This window comes from Diabrotica virgifera, chromosome 8 (genome assembly GCF_917563875.1).
Source record: "Diabrotica virgifera virgifera chromosome 8, PGI_DIABVI_V3a".
In the NCBI taxonomy this organism is placed as follows: Eukaryota; Metazoa; Arthropoda; class Insecta; order Coleoptera; family Chrysomelidae; genus Diabrotica; species Diabrotica virgifera.
This window is the reverse complement of record NC_065450.1, coordinates 7453627-7470253: the sequence shown is the minus strand read 5'-3', so window position 1 is coordinate 7470253 and position 16627 is coordinate 7453627. Positions and strand designations below refer to the sequence as shown.

General features: G+C 32.4%; 1 protein-coding gene across 1 annotated transcript in view; it reads left to right on the top strand.

The window, feature by feature from the left end:
• LOC126890632 (juvenile hormone esterase-like) overlaps positions 1 to 16627 on the top strand; it is a 106965-nt gene that overhangs the window by 87911 nt on the left and 2427 nt on the right. Inside the window, exon 5 of the mRNA XM_050659718.1 lies at positions 13642 to 13789. Coding sequence (XP_050515675.1) covers positions 13642 to 13789 — 148 coding nt within the window. The remainder of the gene's footprint in view (positions 1 to 13641; positions 13790 to 16627) is intronic.

Sequence of the window (16627 nt, the reverse complement as noted above, 5' to 3'; positions counted from 1 at the left end):
CACACAATTATTGGAAAATGATTCATGGTAAAAAATATCTATTAATGACACTCTTATCGACAAAGTCGATCTATTTTAAAATTGTTCATATATTTATTAGACTTTTGTTTATCGTTAAAAATTAAATGATGGTTGTGAATTGTATTTTTTGTGTTATTTAATATTTTAGCAAAAACATAAACAGCAAAAATCTTATTTAAAACATGCGAACCGTTTTTGCAATCACAATCAATGCAGTGTTTAACTTATGCTTATTTTTATAAAGGTATGTAGAAATAGAATACTCAGTGTAAGATATCTTTTTATGCACCCCGCTTATGATCAAATTCGATGTTTTCGAAAGTCATACCGCTACGACTACTAGGGACGTGTAAGATATTTTTAAAACGTTACTAGTTACATGTACGGAACTACCGTTTTTTAGTTGCCTACTCAATTCAGTACAAGGATCAGATACATCAGTATTTTGTAATCAGTATTTGTACTCAATAGTAACCGTCACACGTTTGCACTTATTTTGCCCGTCTCTATTCGTTACTGCGACAGCCGACGGTCGGGTTAGCTTGTGTTCAATACGCGGCACGCTAGAAAAATAACTGCACAGGTCACCCGTCCCACCAGCGCAGGTTGTGACTCGCTTATAGACTGGGAGATATTATACAGAAGTTCAGCCACGATTTTCTAAGTCCTGCCTTTTGCAATACTGGAAGGGTAGACGATGTAATTACAATCTGTGGAAACATCCACAAATTTCCTGTGACATTTTCCTGTAAAAATTAGATTTTTCCAAAAAATAAAAATAGGGTTTTGCGATGAATTTCTAAGTCCTGCCATATCCGTAGATAGAGAGGATACTATCGATTTTATGAAGAAAATTTTTTGGGCAGGACGGTAGCAAAAGTACTTAGGGAGTATACATATATACAAATATGTAATGAAAATAATGAAATTTTCATGATTTTCCAAGTCCTGCCAACTTAATAAACTAAACATATTTATTTCAAAATGATCAAAAAAATATTGGCATGACGTCTCCTAATGTTTAAGTATACTTGTCCCTTGGAAAATTCTGCGGAAAATTCTCACCCTGATTCCGTGATTTTCTAAGTCCTGCCTTTAAAAAGTTATAATACTCAAATACAATCAATACCTTTTCGGTACTCGGCAGGAAGGTTAAACGGTTCTTGTAAGACGGCAGGAGTCCTAGATTTGTAAGAAAATTCGTGAAAAAGTCAACGATTTTCTAAGTCATGCCATTTTGCACATGTTTCAAGAATCTTAATATAAGTCTATATACAAAGAGGCAGGATGGTTTTATGGTTATTTTGTATACAGGGTGGGGCATTAGTGTGGGCTAGTCCAATTACTCGTTTGTCGTAAGATATACGAAAAAAGTTATTTAGGTAAAACATGTGCCACAGATAGGACTATAATTTAACAGTATTTTCTAATATACAGGGCTACCCGTTTTCACAGGGTGACAAAAATTTATGTTTTTTTAAATGGAATACCCTGTATATTTTTACATTTTTGGATTCTACTCGATGTTCTCTTTAATAAAATATAGTGTTTTGAAATATTATACGAGGTAGTTTAAAATATAATTACGTTTTTTTTTAATTTTGTAGGAACATTCACACCCTATACATATTGTTAGTGATTTGATATCCAAACTTCTATTAATTTATGTTTAAACGATTTTTAATATAGTCTACTATTGTCAGTTATTAATAGTATACCAAAATGTTTAATTTTAGTATACGGGGTTGGTTGAAACTTGAAACTCGGAATGAGTATTTTTTGAGTTTTCTTAAATGGGACACCCTGTATTTTAGTATTATAATAAAATGATATTTTATGGTACCTTTTTATTTGCTAAGCATTTTCTATACCATATTTATATATTAATTTCGGCAGTAAATTGATACAGACAGATTACTCAGGTGGTTTTTGGGGTTTCTGAACAAGAATGTCACATTAGAACAGATCTTTACCTAGTGCTCGGGGTGACTGATATACACGCCGTATTCTTAAATTTCGAGGCTTTCAGACACTAAAGTGATGCAAGTAGATTTCTCGAAGAGTTTTGTGGTTGCTGAACATGAATACGCCATCAGAATCGACCTCCAAAAACTCTCTTAAATTCGAGATCAGTCACCCTGGGCACCAGGTGCTCCGAGGGTCGGTTGTAATGTCATATTCGTGTTCGGCCATCCCAAAAACCATCGAATATTCTGTTTTTTTTTTAATTTATTGCCGATATCCCACGAAATTCCGGATGGCGTGCCTTAGCAGCAACTCTGGGCACTAGGTGATTCAGAGGTCGGTTCTGCTTGCGTATTCGTAACTCCATAAACCTCCCAAATAACAAAATTTTGCCCTTCACACGCTGATTTTGACAGGTTTATGCACTTTTGGATGCATGTTATGCACTAAAATGCAATTTCCACCCATTTTTATATTATACACCTTTTCCTGATGTTATCCTGAACACAATGCAAAAAGTTGCAAGTAGATAGATGCTGTATTTAAAAATCGATTCATCTCTGGAAGAGAAATAAACGTAGCAGTTTTCGTTTTTCTAAATATAATTTTTCTAAATTCTTTTAAACTCAAAAAACCAAAAAACAAAAAATTTTCACATCGATTTTTCTAGAACACTGCGTATTCTTCTGAGTTAAAGCAAAAGTACCTTTTAGTACAAAACTATCCCAGAATTCAATAATCCAGTGTCAGAGATGCTTAAAAGTTCGACAGAAAAGTTATTCGATAATATATCCGTTTCCGTACCCAAACGGACCCCTATGATCGGTACTAAAAATTGACAATTGATAATTGACATTTGACAATTGACCTCTGGAAGATAAATAAGTGTACCAGTTTTCGTTTTTCCAAATAAAAGCGTTCTGCAGCTATTTTAAAGAAACTAATTACAAGACATCGATATATGCTTCTTCTAGACGAAGCATATCGAAGTAGAGGTCGTCCGCCAACCAGATGGTCTGATGACATTTGTAAAGTTGTAAACGGTTTTAGATTAGTGTTTTTTAAGCATACTCGACATGGTATGACTCATGAAAAATGTGGTGATATGAATATGTTTGTATAACACCCTGAAATCATTTTACAGACAGATAATTTAATTTTCTTATACGAAATAACTATACAACCATCCTGCCTCTTTGAAAATAGATTTATATTAACCTTCTTGAGATATGTGCAAAATGGCATGACTTAGAAAGTCGTGTAATTTTCCACGAATTTTCTTACAAATTTTTTAACTATATATAGTAAAAAAGGTGTAACTAAACATCCTGCCATTTTGCATAATGTATACTGAAATTATTTATTTTGTAACAAAATTTATTTTATGACTTAGAAAATCACGGAACCAGAGTGAAAATTTTATACAAAATTTTCCAAGAAACAAGTGCAGTTAAACATTAGGTGACGTCATGCCAATATTTTTTTTGGTCATTTTGAAATAAATATAATTAATTTATTAAGTTGGCAGGACTTATAAAATCATGAAAATTTCATTATTTTCATTACATATTTGTATATATGTATACTCCCTAAGTACTTTTGTGACCGTCCTGCCCAAAAAATTTTCTTCATAAAATAGATAATATCCTGTTATTCTATGGATATGGCAGGACTTAAAAATTCATCGCAACTCCCAATTTTTTTATTCATGTAAAATCTAATTTTCACAGAAAAATGTCACAGGAAACCCGTGGATTTTTTCACAAATTGTAAGTACCTTCTCTAACCTTCCAGTATTGCAAAGGGCAGGACTTAGAAAATCGTGGTTAAACTTCTGTTAATATCTCCCGGTTTATTAGGTTCAATATGCGCCGGGACTAAACCTTTCGCTTGAGACACATGGGAATTAAACTTTTTAGAATATGGCTTAGTTTGCCAAATGCTGCCCATATCAGGCCTATTCGCCTCTGTATTTCATGTGTTTGATTTTCTCTGCGTATTTTGATCTTTGCCCCAGATATTTGTAAGTGCCTGTTTGTTGTATGGTATTATTGTCAATAGTTTTATTTCCACTCATTACGAGATTTGTCATAAGTTTAGTTTTCTCAAAGTTTATTTTTAATCCTGCTCTCTCAGACAAAGTTTTAAGCGAATGCATGTATTATAGAAACTATATCCTGTAAGTTATCTGCAATTAATACAACATTATCCGCAAACCTCAGATAATTTAATCTCTCTCCATCTATATTGATGCCCGTATCTTGCCATTGAGTGTTCTTAAATATTGACTGTAAAGCTGCCGTGAACAACCTACATTCGAGCGTTATCATAAAGAAAACTTTTAAAATACGTCGTGTACTAGATTACGTGTTGTAATACATTACGTCAATATAAAAAAAAATAATTTTTGTGCAATATAATAATATATGTATAATATAACCTGAGTTTACATGATAAATATGAAAAATTCGATTTTTCGGATTTGAGGTCGGTTATCTCGAAGATCGTTTGAGATATGGAAATGCGGTTTCCATATTTAGATTCAGGAGACAAAACTTCATGGCAATCGATCGGTAGATAAGTTCTAAGTGTTGTAGGGGCGGCGACACACAAATAAACGAAAGAACAAACAGACTTTGCGAATTTTTAAACGAAAACAAAGTTTTCGTTGAAAATTCTCGTAACATAAATTATTTTCAAACTTAATTTTCTGTTAAAGTTTCTTCACTTTTGTATGGTGCCGCATTTATCATTCACTTATTCTTCTTATTTATTCCTTATTGTTTCAGCTTCACTTTCGTCTATCATTGCTTTTTTTGAGTTAATTTTTATTTTTTTTCTGTTCTTTTGAGTGATTAGTTTATTTTTCATTATTTCGTTCATACAGATTCCGACAAACTTACAATAGTAAAAATTACAGAGATTATTTCATTCATAGGAAATTATGACCAATAGAAAGCTACAGCAATAAAAATTAAAGTGATAATTTTTGATAATATCCCGTTGTCAAGTATATTACGTCAGATGCCCTTCGTTGCTACGAAAAAATACATTCAGTGACATTAATGACGATTAATGTTTTAAAAATTATAAAAGTGATGACTTCCAACCGTCAAATATTTATAACAACTGTGTGTTTAATTGTACTCATTTGTACTTACATAAATAAATTACAATAAAATTTTGGTTTTGAACAGTTTTATGCATAAAATAATCGCAGCAAATTGCACTCGATATCTAAAATTATTATCGAATTTTTGCCCTCGTGACACTTTGACATAAGTTCACTCCCCTTCTGGTCGTAAAATTAAAACTGTCAAAGTGTCACTCGGGAAAAATTCGATAATTTTAGTGCTCTTGTGCAGTTACTACTGATTATTTTAAATGATTTTAACTTCCAATCGTATAGTAAGATGTGTGATCACGTGTTTAATTCTGTCCAATCAGATTATTATTATACTGGGAATAATCTAGTGTAGAAAATTACCGTGATTATTTCATTCATAGGAGATTCTGACCAATAGACAGCTACAGAAATAAAAAGTAAAGTGATAATATTTGATAATATCCCGTCGTCAAGTACATTACGTCAGATGCCCTTAGTTGCTACGAAAAAATACATTCAGTGACATTAATGACAATTACTGTTTTAAAAAGTTATAAAAGTGATGACTTTCAACTGTCAAATATTTATAACACCTGTGTGTTTAACTGTAGTAATTTGTACTTAAGAGCACACAGTAGCGATCAACAGTTAGCAACAAACGCGGTCCAAGATTGCGAAAGTTCTGCAAACTTTCAAAAGTGAGGCAACAGTGCGTCGGTAATTCGACACTGACAGTGACGTTAATACTATCAAAAACAATAATTTTTATACACATAGGCGCGAAATGTTGCCACGTCAGTGACGTTCGATTGCTTGTTATAAAAAAATCGATTTTTAGTAGTTCCAATGTGACAGAAAATCTAGGCACGGGATAAAAAAGTTTATTTGAAGTAAGTGTATTTTTTTGTCTTTCTTAGTGGCGGTACAGGCTCCTTTTTTCAACATTTTATTTAGTTATAGAGTAATTTCCACATACTAACATATTTCTGAAATTGGGCTCTGTACCGCATTTTTTATTATATTACTAATATGTGTGCCAAATATCTCGACAAAATATTCAAAATTAGAGCCGCAGTCTTGGAACGCGTATGTTGCGACCTGTTGATCGCTACTATTTGCTCTTAAATAAATAAATTACAATAACATTTTGGTTTTTAACAGTTTTATTCATGAAATAATTGCAGCAAATTGCACTCTATCTCTAAAATTATTATCGAATTGTTTCCCTCGTGCCACTTTGACATAATTTTACTCCCATTCGGGTCGTGAAATTAAAACTGTCAAGGTGTCACTCGTGAAAAATTCGATAATTTTAGAGCTCTTGTGCAATTACTACTGAGAATTTTTTTAAGTAGATTGTTTCTGTTTAATTGCAACCAGTTTCCTAGTTTTGACAACTGTCACATTTAAGAAAATATCCATAATATACTTTTAGTTCTGCATTTAATGTCAAATTGTCACGAGGAGAACAAAAATAGGCAAATTTAAGCTCTCGATTTACTTCGGTAAGATTATTTCATGAATAAAACTGTATTTATAAGTAAATTAACTAATATTTTATTAATATCTATCTAAATATTTACTAAACTGTGCTTTTCACTTTGACAAGTTGAAAAATGTGTGTCACAATAATTGGGATCAATGTTACTGACTGTTTTTATAAAAGGACTTGCATTTTATATGTAAGTATTAAAAAATAATCTTACGGATATCACACGACAGTAAGAATAAATAAGAAAATAATGCTTCATTTTTTCTTAAATTTGTTGTCATTGGGCAATAGCCACTCGAGCCCTGCGGGCTCTCGTGTCTATTGCCAGACAACAAATTTTCGAAAAACTGTCGCAAAATTGTCAATTTATTCTCACTCTCTTGTGATATTATACCCGATTATTTCACTCATAGGAGATTCTGACCAATAATAAAAATTAAAGTGGTAATTATTTTTGATAATATCCCGTCGTCAAGCATTACGTAAGATGCCCTTCGTTACTATGCAAGAATGAACATTCACTGACATTAATCACAATTAATGTTTTACAACTTGTCACAGAGAACAACAAGAAACAGGTTTAGCAAATATTAAGACGAAGATACCAATAAAATATTAGTTAAAATGATTTAAAAAGGCAGTTTTTTCGTGAAAAATCTTACCGAATTACTCTCGAGCTCGAATTATGGATTTGTTTCACCCTCGTGACACTTTAACATAAATTAAAACTGTCAAAGTGTCACTCGGGATACAAATCGATCATTTTAGAGCTCTCGTGTAATTACTACTGATATAATACTACCACCTATATTTTTCGCGGGTGATTCTGTAACCATATTTCCTCATTAAAAATTGTTTCCTGTACTTTTCCTTCAAACTTTCACTTGTACTTTATTGTAATTTTCGTGTAAAATAAGTAGTCATCCTTATTCCGTCTTAATTACTTTTGCTATTATTTACATTATATATTTAATTTACAATTTGATGCATGGTATTAGTTTTTAGCCATATTTAACGTTACAAAATTAATACTGATTATGCTGCATTACACATTACCATATTGGCATAATATACATACTTCTTAACTCATACGACTATTAAAATATGTATTATTTTATTTTAAAAATAAATACTTTCCATTAAAGAAGCTAATTTTCAGACCCTACGAAAGTTCCACTCAGTAATTGTATGTACTTCTTATTCCTACTCCCCTCTTTCTTTCCTTAGTTTGTCTAATATTTTCTTTATTTTCTTATCTTTATTTTCAAAAAAATTAAAAACCTGTTTTCAAATTTTTCTACCAGGTATTGGGGGCGTGTTAGGTTATATATAACGTAGCAGTTTCTTTATTTTACATTTCCCTAATTTTCTATCAACTATTCTTTCTTCTTGTTTTTCTTCTTCTTCTTCTTCTTCTTCCCGTTGTCCTTATGTCCTATAAGAGCGTCTGACTTTGGTATCACCTATTCATCTTTTTCCCATTTCTTCCACGCCTTCCGGTCTCCTGCCATTTGCTTCATCTGTTGCACTCTTTTCCCTCTCTTTGTCCCGATTTCCTCGATTTCTACCATCCACCCCTTTCTAGGTCTGCCCCTTCTTCTTTTCCTCTGTCTTTTGGCATCTGTCACCTTCTTTACTAGTCTGTTCTCGTCATCCTAGTTGTATGTCCAAACCAATTCAGTTTTCTTTTTAAAGTTTTTTTCTCTATTCGTTCCTGACTTAGCACGTTTCTGATGTTTTCATTCCTTTCACTGTCCATCTTCGCCTTTCCAGCTATTTTTCTCAGCTGCTTCATTTCTGCTGCATTTATGGCACTTTCATGTCTTGTCTTTGTGACTCATGTCTCGCTTGCATATAGAAGAGTTGGTACTGTGACTGTATTCTATACATATATTTTTATTTCCTGGCTGATTTCCCTTTTTCCCAGCACGTATTATTAATCGCATAATATATTTTCGTAGCTTGCTTTGTCCTATTTGCAATTTCTAGGTCTAGCTTTCCGTCATTTGATATTATCGTGCCCAGGTACTCGTAGGCCGTCACCCTCTCCAATTCTTGTCCTCTACAGAACTCGTGTTTCGCCTCCAATCTCCTGCTCCTGCTGAGCAATTTTCATCGTCTTGCATTTGCTGACTCTTCTTGTTTTTTAAATAATTAATATTAATATCCTCCTCTATCTTTCCTCCTTCGTAAGGATGTAGTGACATCATGTAATTTGTTAAGAAAATAATATTAAAAATGATTAATAAAACTATCGTGCGAAATCATTTATTGTGTTTTCTTTAATTTCTCTAAACTATTTTTCTACGCATTTAAAAGGATTTTTATATTCCTCGTTACAATTGTACTAGAGGAAACAGTAGCGATCAACAGGTAGCGAAAACGCGTTCCAAGATTGCGGCTGTAATTTTGAATATTTTTTCAAGATATTTGGCACACGTATTCGTAATATAATAAAGAATGGCGGTACAGAGCCCAATTTGAAAAATATATTAATATGTGGAAATTACTCTGTAAATACAACAATAAAAAAACGATCCTGTACCGCCATTAAGAAGAACAAAAAAATACACTTTCTTCAAATAAATTTTTTATCCGATGCCTAGATTTTGTGTCATTTTGGAACTACTAATGAAATAAAAAATTTTAGTAGTTCCAAAATGACACAAAATCTAGGCATCGGATAAAAAAGTTTATTTGAAGAAAGTGTATTTTTTTGTTCTTCTTAATGGCGGTACAGGCTCGTTTTTTAATATTGTATTTAATTACAGAGCAATTTCCACATATTAATATATTTTTCAAATTGGGCTCTGTACCGCCATTCTTTATTATACTACGAATACGTGTGCCAAATATCTCGAAAAAATATTCAAAATTACAGCCGCAATCTTGGAACGCGTTTTTGCTACCTGTTGATCGCTACTGTATCACCTTAACAGAAGTTTAACCACGATTTTCTAAGTCCTGCCATTTGCAATACTGGAAGGTTAGAGAAGGTACTTAAAATTTGTGGAAAAATCCACGGGTTTCCTGTGACATTTTCATGTGAAAATTAGATTTTCAATGAAAAAATAATTGGGAGTTGCGATGAATTTTTAAGTCCTGCCATACCCATAGAATAACAGGCTACTATCTATTTTATGAAGAAAATTTTTTGGGCAGGACGGTTGCAAAAGGACTAAGGGAGTATACAGACATACAAACATGTAATGAAAATAATGAAATTTTCATTATTTTCTAAGTCCTGCCAACTTAATAAATTAATCATATTTATTTCAAAATGACCAAAAAAAATGTTGGCATGACGTCACCTAATGTTTAACTGCACTTGTTTCTTGATAAATTCTGTATAAAATTTTCAGTCTGGTTCCGTGATTTTCTAAGTCATAAAATAAATTTTGTTATAAAATAAATAATTTCAGTAGACATTATTCAAAATGGCAGGATGTTTAGTTACACCTTTTTCACTATATATAGTTAAAAAATTTGTAAGAAAATTCGTGGAAAATTACACGATTTTCTAAGTCATGCCATTTCGCACATATCTCAAGAAGGTTAATATAAATCTATTTTCAAAGAGGCAGGATGGTTGTATAGTTATTTCGTATAAAAAAATTAAATTGTGTGTCTGTAAAATTATTTCAGGGTGTTATACAAACATATTCATATCACCACAATTTTCTGAGTCATACCATGTCGACTATGCTTAAAAAACACTAATCTAAAACCGTTTAAAACTTGGCAGGATACCGCAAAGATGAATAATACAAAAAATTAATTTGTATATCATTAAAACAATCGCATCCTATTAAATATTATTTTCCTGAATAATGTCTCGGAATTTTTACACACTTTTCAAATCTAATAGCAAACTGTAACATCTTTATTTTAAGTGATTAGATCATATTTTTATCTAAGTAAACGCAATAAAAGTAAATAAACAATTTTTACAATTTATTGGTTATAGTAGTGAATTTACCTACACATTATATTATACATGGTGTCCAGAAGCTCTCATAACAATCGAAAACCGGAGATTCCTCAGATAATTTTAAGAAAATTAACTCAATTCACCTAGTTCAAAAATGCTTCCGTGGAAAGCTAGAGCTCTTTAAAGATGGCGTCTTGTAATTCATCATCGTCATAATTCAACCCTGATCTATCCAATGCCGGATATAGGTTTCCCTCAGTCTTCTCCATGCATTTCTGCCCTGTGCTGTCTGCATCAAGTTTCTGTCGATCCGTTTGATGTCATCAGACCATCTGGTTGGCGGACGACCTCTACTTCGATATGCTTCGTCTAGAAGAAGCATATCGTAGTCTTGTAATTAGTTTCTTTAAAATAGCTGCAGAACGCTTTTATTTGGAAAAACGAAAACTGGCACACTTATTTATCTTCCAGAAGTCAATTGTCAAATGTCAATTATCAATTGTCAATTTTTAGTACCGGTCATAGAGGTCCGTTTTGGGTACGGAAACGGATATTTTATCGAATAACTTTTCTGTCTAACTTTTAAGTGTTTCTGACACTGGATTATTAAATTCTGGGATAGTTTTGTACTAAAAGGTATTTTTGCTTTAACTCAGAAGAATACGCAGTGTTCTAGAAAAATCGATTTGAAAAATTTTTCGTTTTTTTGGTTTTTTGAGTTTAAAAGAATTTAGAAAACTTCTATTTAGGAAAACGAAAACTGCTACGTTTATTTCTCTTCCAGAGATGAATCGATTTTATCAATTGTGAATTTCTAGTACTGGTCATAGGCATCCGTCTTGGGTAGATCAACGGATATTTTATCTCATAACTTATTGGTCTTTAAATTTTTAGACATTTTTGAGAGTAGAGTATTAAATTATGAGGTATTCTAGTACTAAAAGTTACTCTTGCTTTAAGTCGGCAAATACACCGTTTTTTTTTTAATTTTTTTTTGAATTTTTTTCAAATTCAACAAACGAAAAATTTTAAAATGGATTTTTCCAGAAAACCGTGCATCCTACTGACTTAAAGCAGGAGTACCTTTTAGTACTAGAATACCTCACAATTTAATAATCTAGTGTCAAAAATACCTAAAAGGGAAAGACAAAAAGATTCCTATGACCGCTACTAGAGATTCGCAATTGATGGAATCGATTTATCTCTGGAAGAAAAAAAGGCGGACCAGTTTTTCTCTTTCGAATTGGAAGCGTTCTGGAGATATAAAAAAACTAATTACAACGCGCCATCTGTAAAGAGCTTTAGCTCTTTAGTGCATAACATGCATCCAAAAGTGCATAAACCTGTCAAAATCAGTGTATTAAGGGCAAAATTTTGTTATTTGGGAGGTTTATGGAGTTACGAATACGCAAGCAGAACCGACCTCCGAATCACCTAGTGCCCAGAGTTGCTGCTAAGGCACGTCATCTGGAGTTTCGTGGGATATCGGCAATAAATTAAAGAAAACAGATTATTCGAGGGTTTTTGGGATAGCCGAACACGAATATGACATTACAACCGACCCTTGGAGCACCTGGTGCCCTGGGTGATTGATCTAGAATTTAGAGAGTTTTTGGAGGTCGATTCTGATGGCGTATTCATGTTCAGCAACCACAAAACTCCTCGAGTAATCTACTTGCATCACTTTAGTGTCTGAAAGCCTCGAAATTTAAGAATATGGCGTGTATATTAGTCACCCCGAGCACCAGGTAAATATGTGTTCTAATGTGACATTCTTGTTCAGAAACCCCAAAAACCACCTGAGTATGAGTAATCTGTCTGTATCAATTTACTGCCGAAATTAATATATAAATATGGTATAGAAAATGCTTAACAAATAAAAACGTACCATAAAATATCATTTTCTTATAAAACTAAAATACCTTTTAAGAAAACTCAGAAAATACTCATTCCGAGTTTCAACCAACCCCGTATACTAAAATTAAACATTTTGGTATACTATTAATAACTGACAATAGTAGACTATATTAAAAATCGTTTAAACATAAATTAATAGAAGTTTGGATATCAAATCACTAACAATATGTATAGGGTGTGAATATTCCTACAAAATTAACAAAAAAACGTAATTATATTTTAAACTACCTCGTATAATATTTCAAAACACTATATTTTATTAAAGAGAACATCGAGTAGAATCCAAAAATGTAAAAATATACAGGGTATTCCATTTAAAAAAACATAAATTTGTGTCACCCTGTGAAAACGGGTAGCCCTGTATATTAGAAAATACTTTTAAATCTTAGTCCTATCTGTGGCCCATGATTTACCTAAATAACTTTTTTCGTATATCTTACGACAAACGAGTAAAATTGGACTTTGTCACACTAATGCCCCACCCTGTATACAAAATAACCATAAAACCATCCTGTCTCTTTGTAAATAGGCTTATATTAAGATTCTTGAAACATGTGCAAAATGGCATGACTCAGAAAATCGTTGACTTTTTCACGAATTTTCTTACAAATCTAGGACTCCTGCCGTCTTACAAGAACCGTTTAACCTTCCTGCCGAGTACCGAAAAGGTATTGATTGTATTTGAGTATTATAACTTTTTAAAGGCAGGACTAAGAAAATCACGGAATCAGGGTGAAAATTTTCCGCAGAATTTTCCAAGGGACAAGTATACTTAAACATTAGGAGACGTCATGCCAATATTTTTTTTGAGTATTTTGAAATAAATATGTTTAGTTTATTTCGTTGGCGGGACCTAGAAAATCATGAAAATTTCATTATTTTCCTTACATGTTTGTATACATATATACTCCGTTACTCCGTTTATAACCCTCCTGCCCAAAAAATTTTCTTCATAAAATCGATAGTATCCTGTCTATCTACGGATATAGCAGGACTTAGAAATTCATCGCAAAACCCTATTTTTATTTTTTGGGAAAATCTAATTTTTACAGGAAAATGTCACAGGAAATTTGTGGATGTTTCCACAGATTGTAAGTACATCGTCTACCTTTCCAGTATTGCAAAAGGCAGGACTTTCTTCAAAATCGTGGCTGAACTTCTGTATAATATCTCCCGGTCTATTAACTGCTCTATTTAAATCTGTTTCAGTTACCTACAGATTTTTACTTTGTATCTGGGATTATTGCAGCAGGAAACGTCCACGCAAGAACATCCAAGTGTCCAGTTTATTTGTACAGAATTTCAATAGACGCCGGCTTAAACCTTCTTAAAAAAATTACAAAGGTTACTGATCCAGGTAAGATTTGTAATAAATTACCCAGCAATTAGCCCGCAGTGTTAATATTACTAAGCAATGATCGGAATATATGATTGTGCCTCTATACTAACTACTACAAATCATTACGTCTGTACCGTTCCTTAAATCTATTTAGATTTGATCAATATGACTCGTTATTCTTTTATCAAGGGAGATCCATGTTAACCTTGTGTATACAGACTGGGTAATTTCTTATCGTTGGTTTGCGCCTTTAATGAGAGCGTTTAATATTTATTATCCATTTAAAACGGGTTAGAAGATATGGGCGGATAGAACTAGGAACGGCTATCTTCTAACCATTTCGTTTCGTAGGTATGTCTTTGTCAGAATAGCGTTACCAAAGTAGAAATTTTACAAAAGAAAATAACGAAGTAGAAAAATAATATACAGGGTGTTTGGTAAAGAATGTACCATAGCTTAACGTTAGATTCCTGATGCTAAAATAGGTCGATTTAAGCTAACTTACCTTAGTACAAAAGTTGATAATAACCTAAATACAGGGTGTCAAAGTTAAACTTTTATTTTCTTAATTTTTGAACATTTCCTCACAGGCATGGGACAACAACACGAAATTTGGTAAGTGGTGCTGGTATTGTACAGTCTAGTAAATTATGTTAAACAAACGTTTCTGGCTACTACCAGAGGCGTACGACGGGGAAACGTGAATGGTTGACCCTTCCCAAATTCTACTCCACTGGCGGAATTGCTATTTTAGTGCAATTTTTTGATTTTCCAATACGTTCTATGCAAAAAACATACTCTTCATTCGTAACGATTAAGCCATTAGTTTTCGAGATATTTGAAGCTAAAAACAAAAGAGCATAATACATTAATCAAAATAAGTGTGCCTTTTCATTTTAAATTTCAAATATCTCGAAAACTACTGACTTTATCGTTACGAATGAAGAGTATATTATTTGCATAGAAGGTATTGTAGAAACTAAAAATTATGGTAAAATAGCAGTTTCATCAGTGGCGTATAATTTGGGAAGGGTCAACCATTCACTTTTCCCTATCGTACGCCTCTGGTATCAACCACAAACGATTATTTAACATAATTTAGTAGGGTGTAGAGTACCTAAACTTTCTGCCAAGTACCATAAGGATATGTCAAATAGTTTTATAGTACCGGGTACACATAGTTCTTAAAGTTTTAAATAAAGAATAAATTATTTACAAAAAAGAATACTTTAAAATAATTTGACATATCCGTGTGATATTTGGCAGAAAGTGTAGGCATTGTAGACCCTACTAAATTATGTTAAATAATCGTTTCTGGCTAGTACCAGAGGCGTACAACAGGGTAAAGTAAATGGTTGACCCTTCCCAAATTCTACACCACTGATGAAACTGCCATTTTAGCATAATTTTTAAATTTTCTGATACTTTCCATGCAAATACTATATTCTTCATTCGTAACGATAAAGTCATTAGTTTTTGAGATATGTGAAGTTAAAAATGAAAAGGCCCTCTTATTTTGATTAATATATCATGCTCCTTTGTTTTTAGCTTGAAGTATCTCGAAAACTAATGAATTTATCGTTACGAATGAAGAGTATGTGTTTTACAAAGAAAGTATTGGAGAATAAAAAAATTGCACTAAAATAGCAATTCCGCCAGTGGAGTAGAATTTGGGAAGGGTCAACCATTCACGTTTCCCCGTCGTACGCCTCTGGTAGTAGCCAGAAACGTTTGTTTAACATAATTTAGTAGATTGTATTAATACCAGCACCACTTACCAAATTTCGTGTTGTTGTCTTATGCCTGTCAGGAAATATTCAAAAATAATTAAAATAAAAGTTTACTTTTGACACCCTGTATTTCGGTTATTATCAACTTTTGTACTAAGGTAAGTTAGCTTGACCTTGGTTTATGGCCTATTCTTTACCAAACACCCTGTATTTAATTTTTTGTAAACGAATATAATAAACAGATTATTTAAAAGAAAAAAACTTAAGTAAAAAATATTGTTTTCACCGATTTTCAAAAAAATGTGAAACCGTTGAATTATAATTCAACGTTTATTTTTTTACCAGTTTTTTTCTTTTAAATAATTTGTTTAGTACACTTATTTGTTAACAAAAGGTAATATATTTTTTCTACTTTGATGGCTAATTATTATGCAAAAAAATCCACGAGGAAAAAATTTTTGCCTGTAGTTGGCTGTATACCATTTATTACAAAAAACCATGAAATCCTTTATAAAAGGTATATTTGTTAATATCGCTATACAGGGCTACATCATAATACATCATTGTTTTATGATGTAGCCCTGTATAGGGATTTTAACAAATATACTTTTATAAAGGATTTCATGGTTTTTTTAATACTATGCATTTTATCTGTCCAGAGACTTTGTAAGCACGACTTCTCCAATTCTCCATCTTTAGATCAGACAGAAGGTTAGGTCTCAAATGAAAGCTCTTAACCCAAGGATGTTATTAAGGTGAGAAATTTGACCTCGCACTTTCGGTTTTAGATTTGAAGCTGGAAATACTATATTAACACGTTGACGGACAGTGCGTCAATTGTATAAGCAAGTGTTGTGACACTTTATGTATTTTGCAAAATAGAATAGGGAAAAATGGAACGTATATAGACGTTGTGTCACATTACATCAATGGAAATTAGACGTCTATAGACGTTCTGTCCGTCAAATTATCAAAGTCGCAGAAATAGTACAGCCGATATATTATTCGACGCACCTTAGCAAAACGAAAACTATTATATTCTTCCGGTGTTATGCATGTCTCACATGTCTACCCGTCCGTCTGTCTGCCCGCGAGTATAACTTCTATGTTATTAAAACAAATAGAA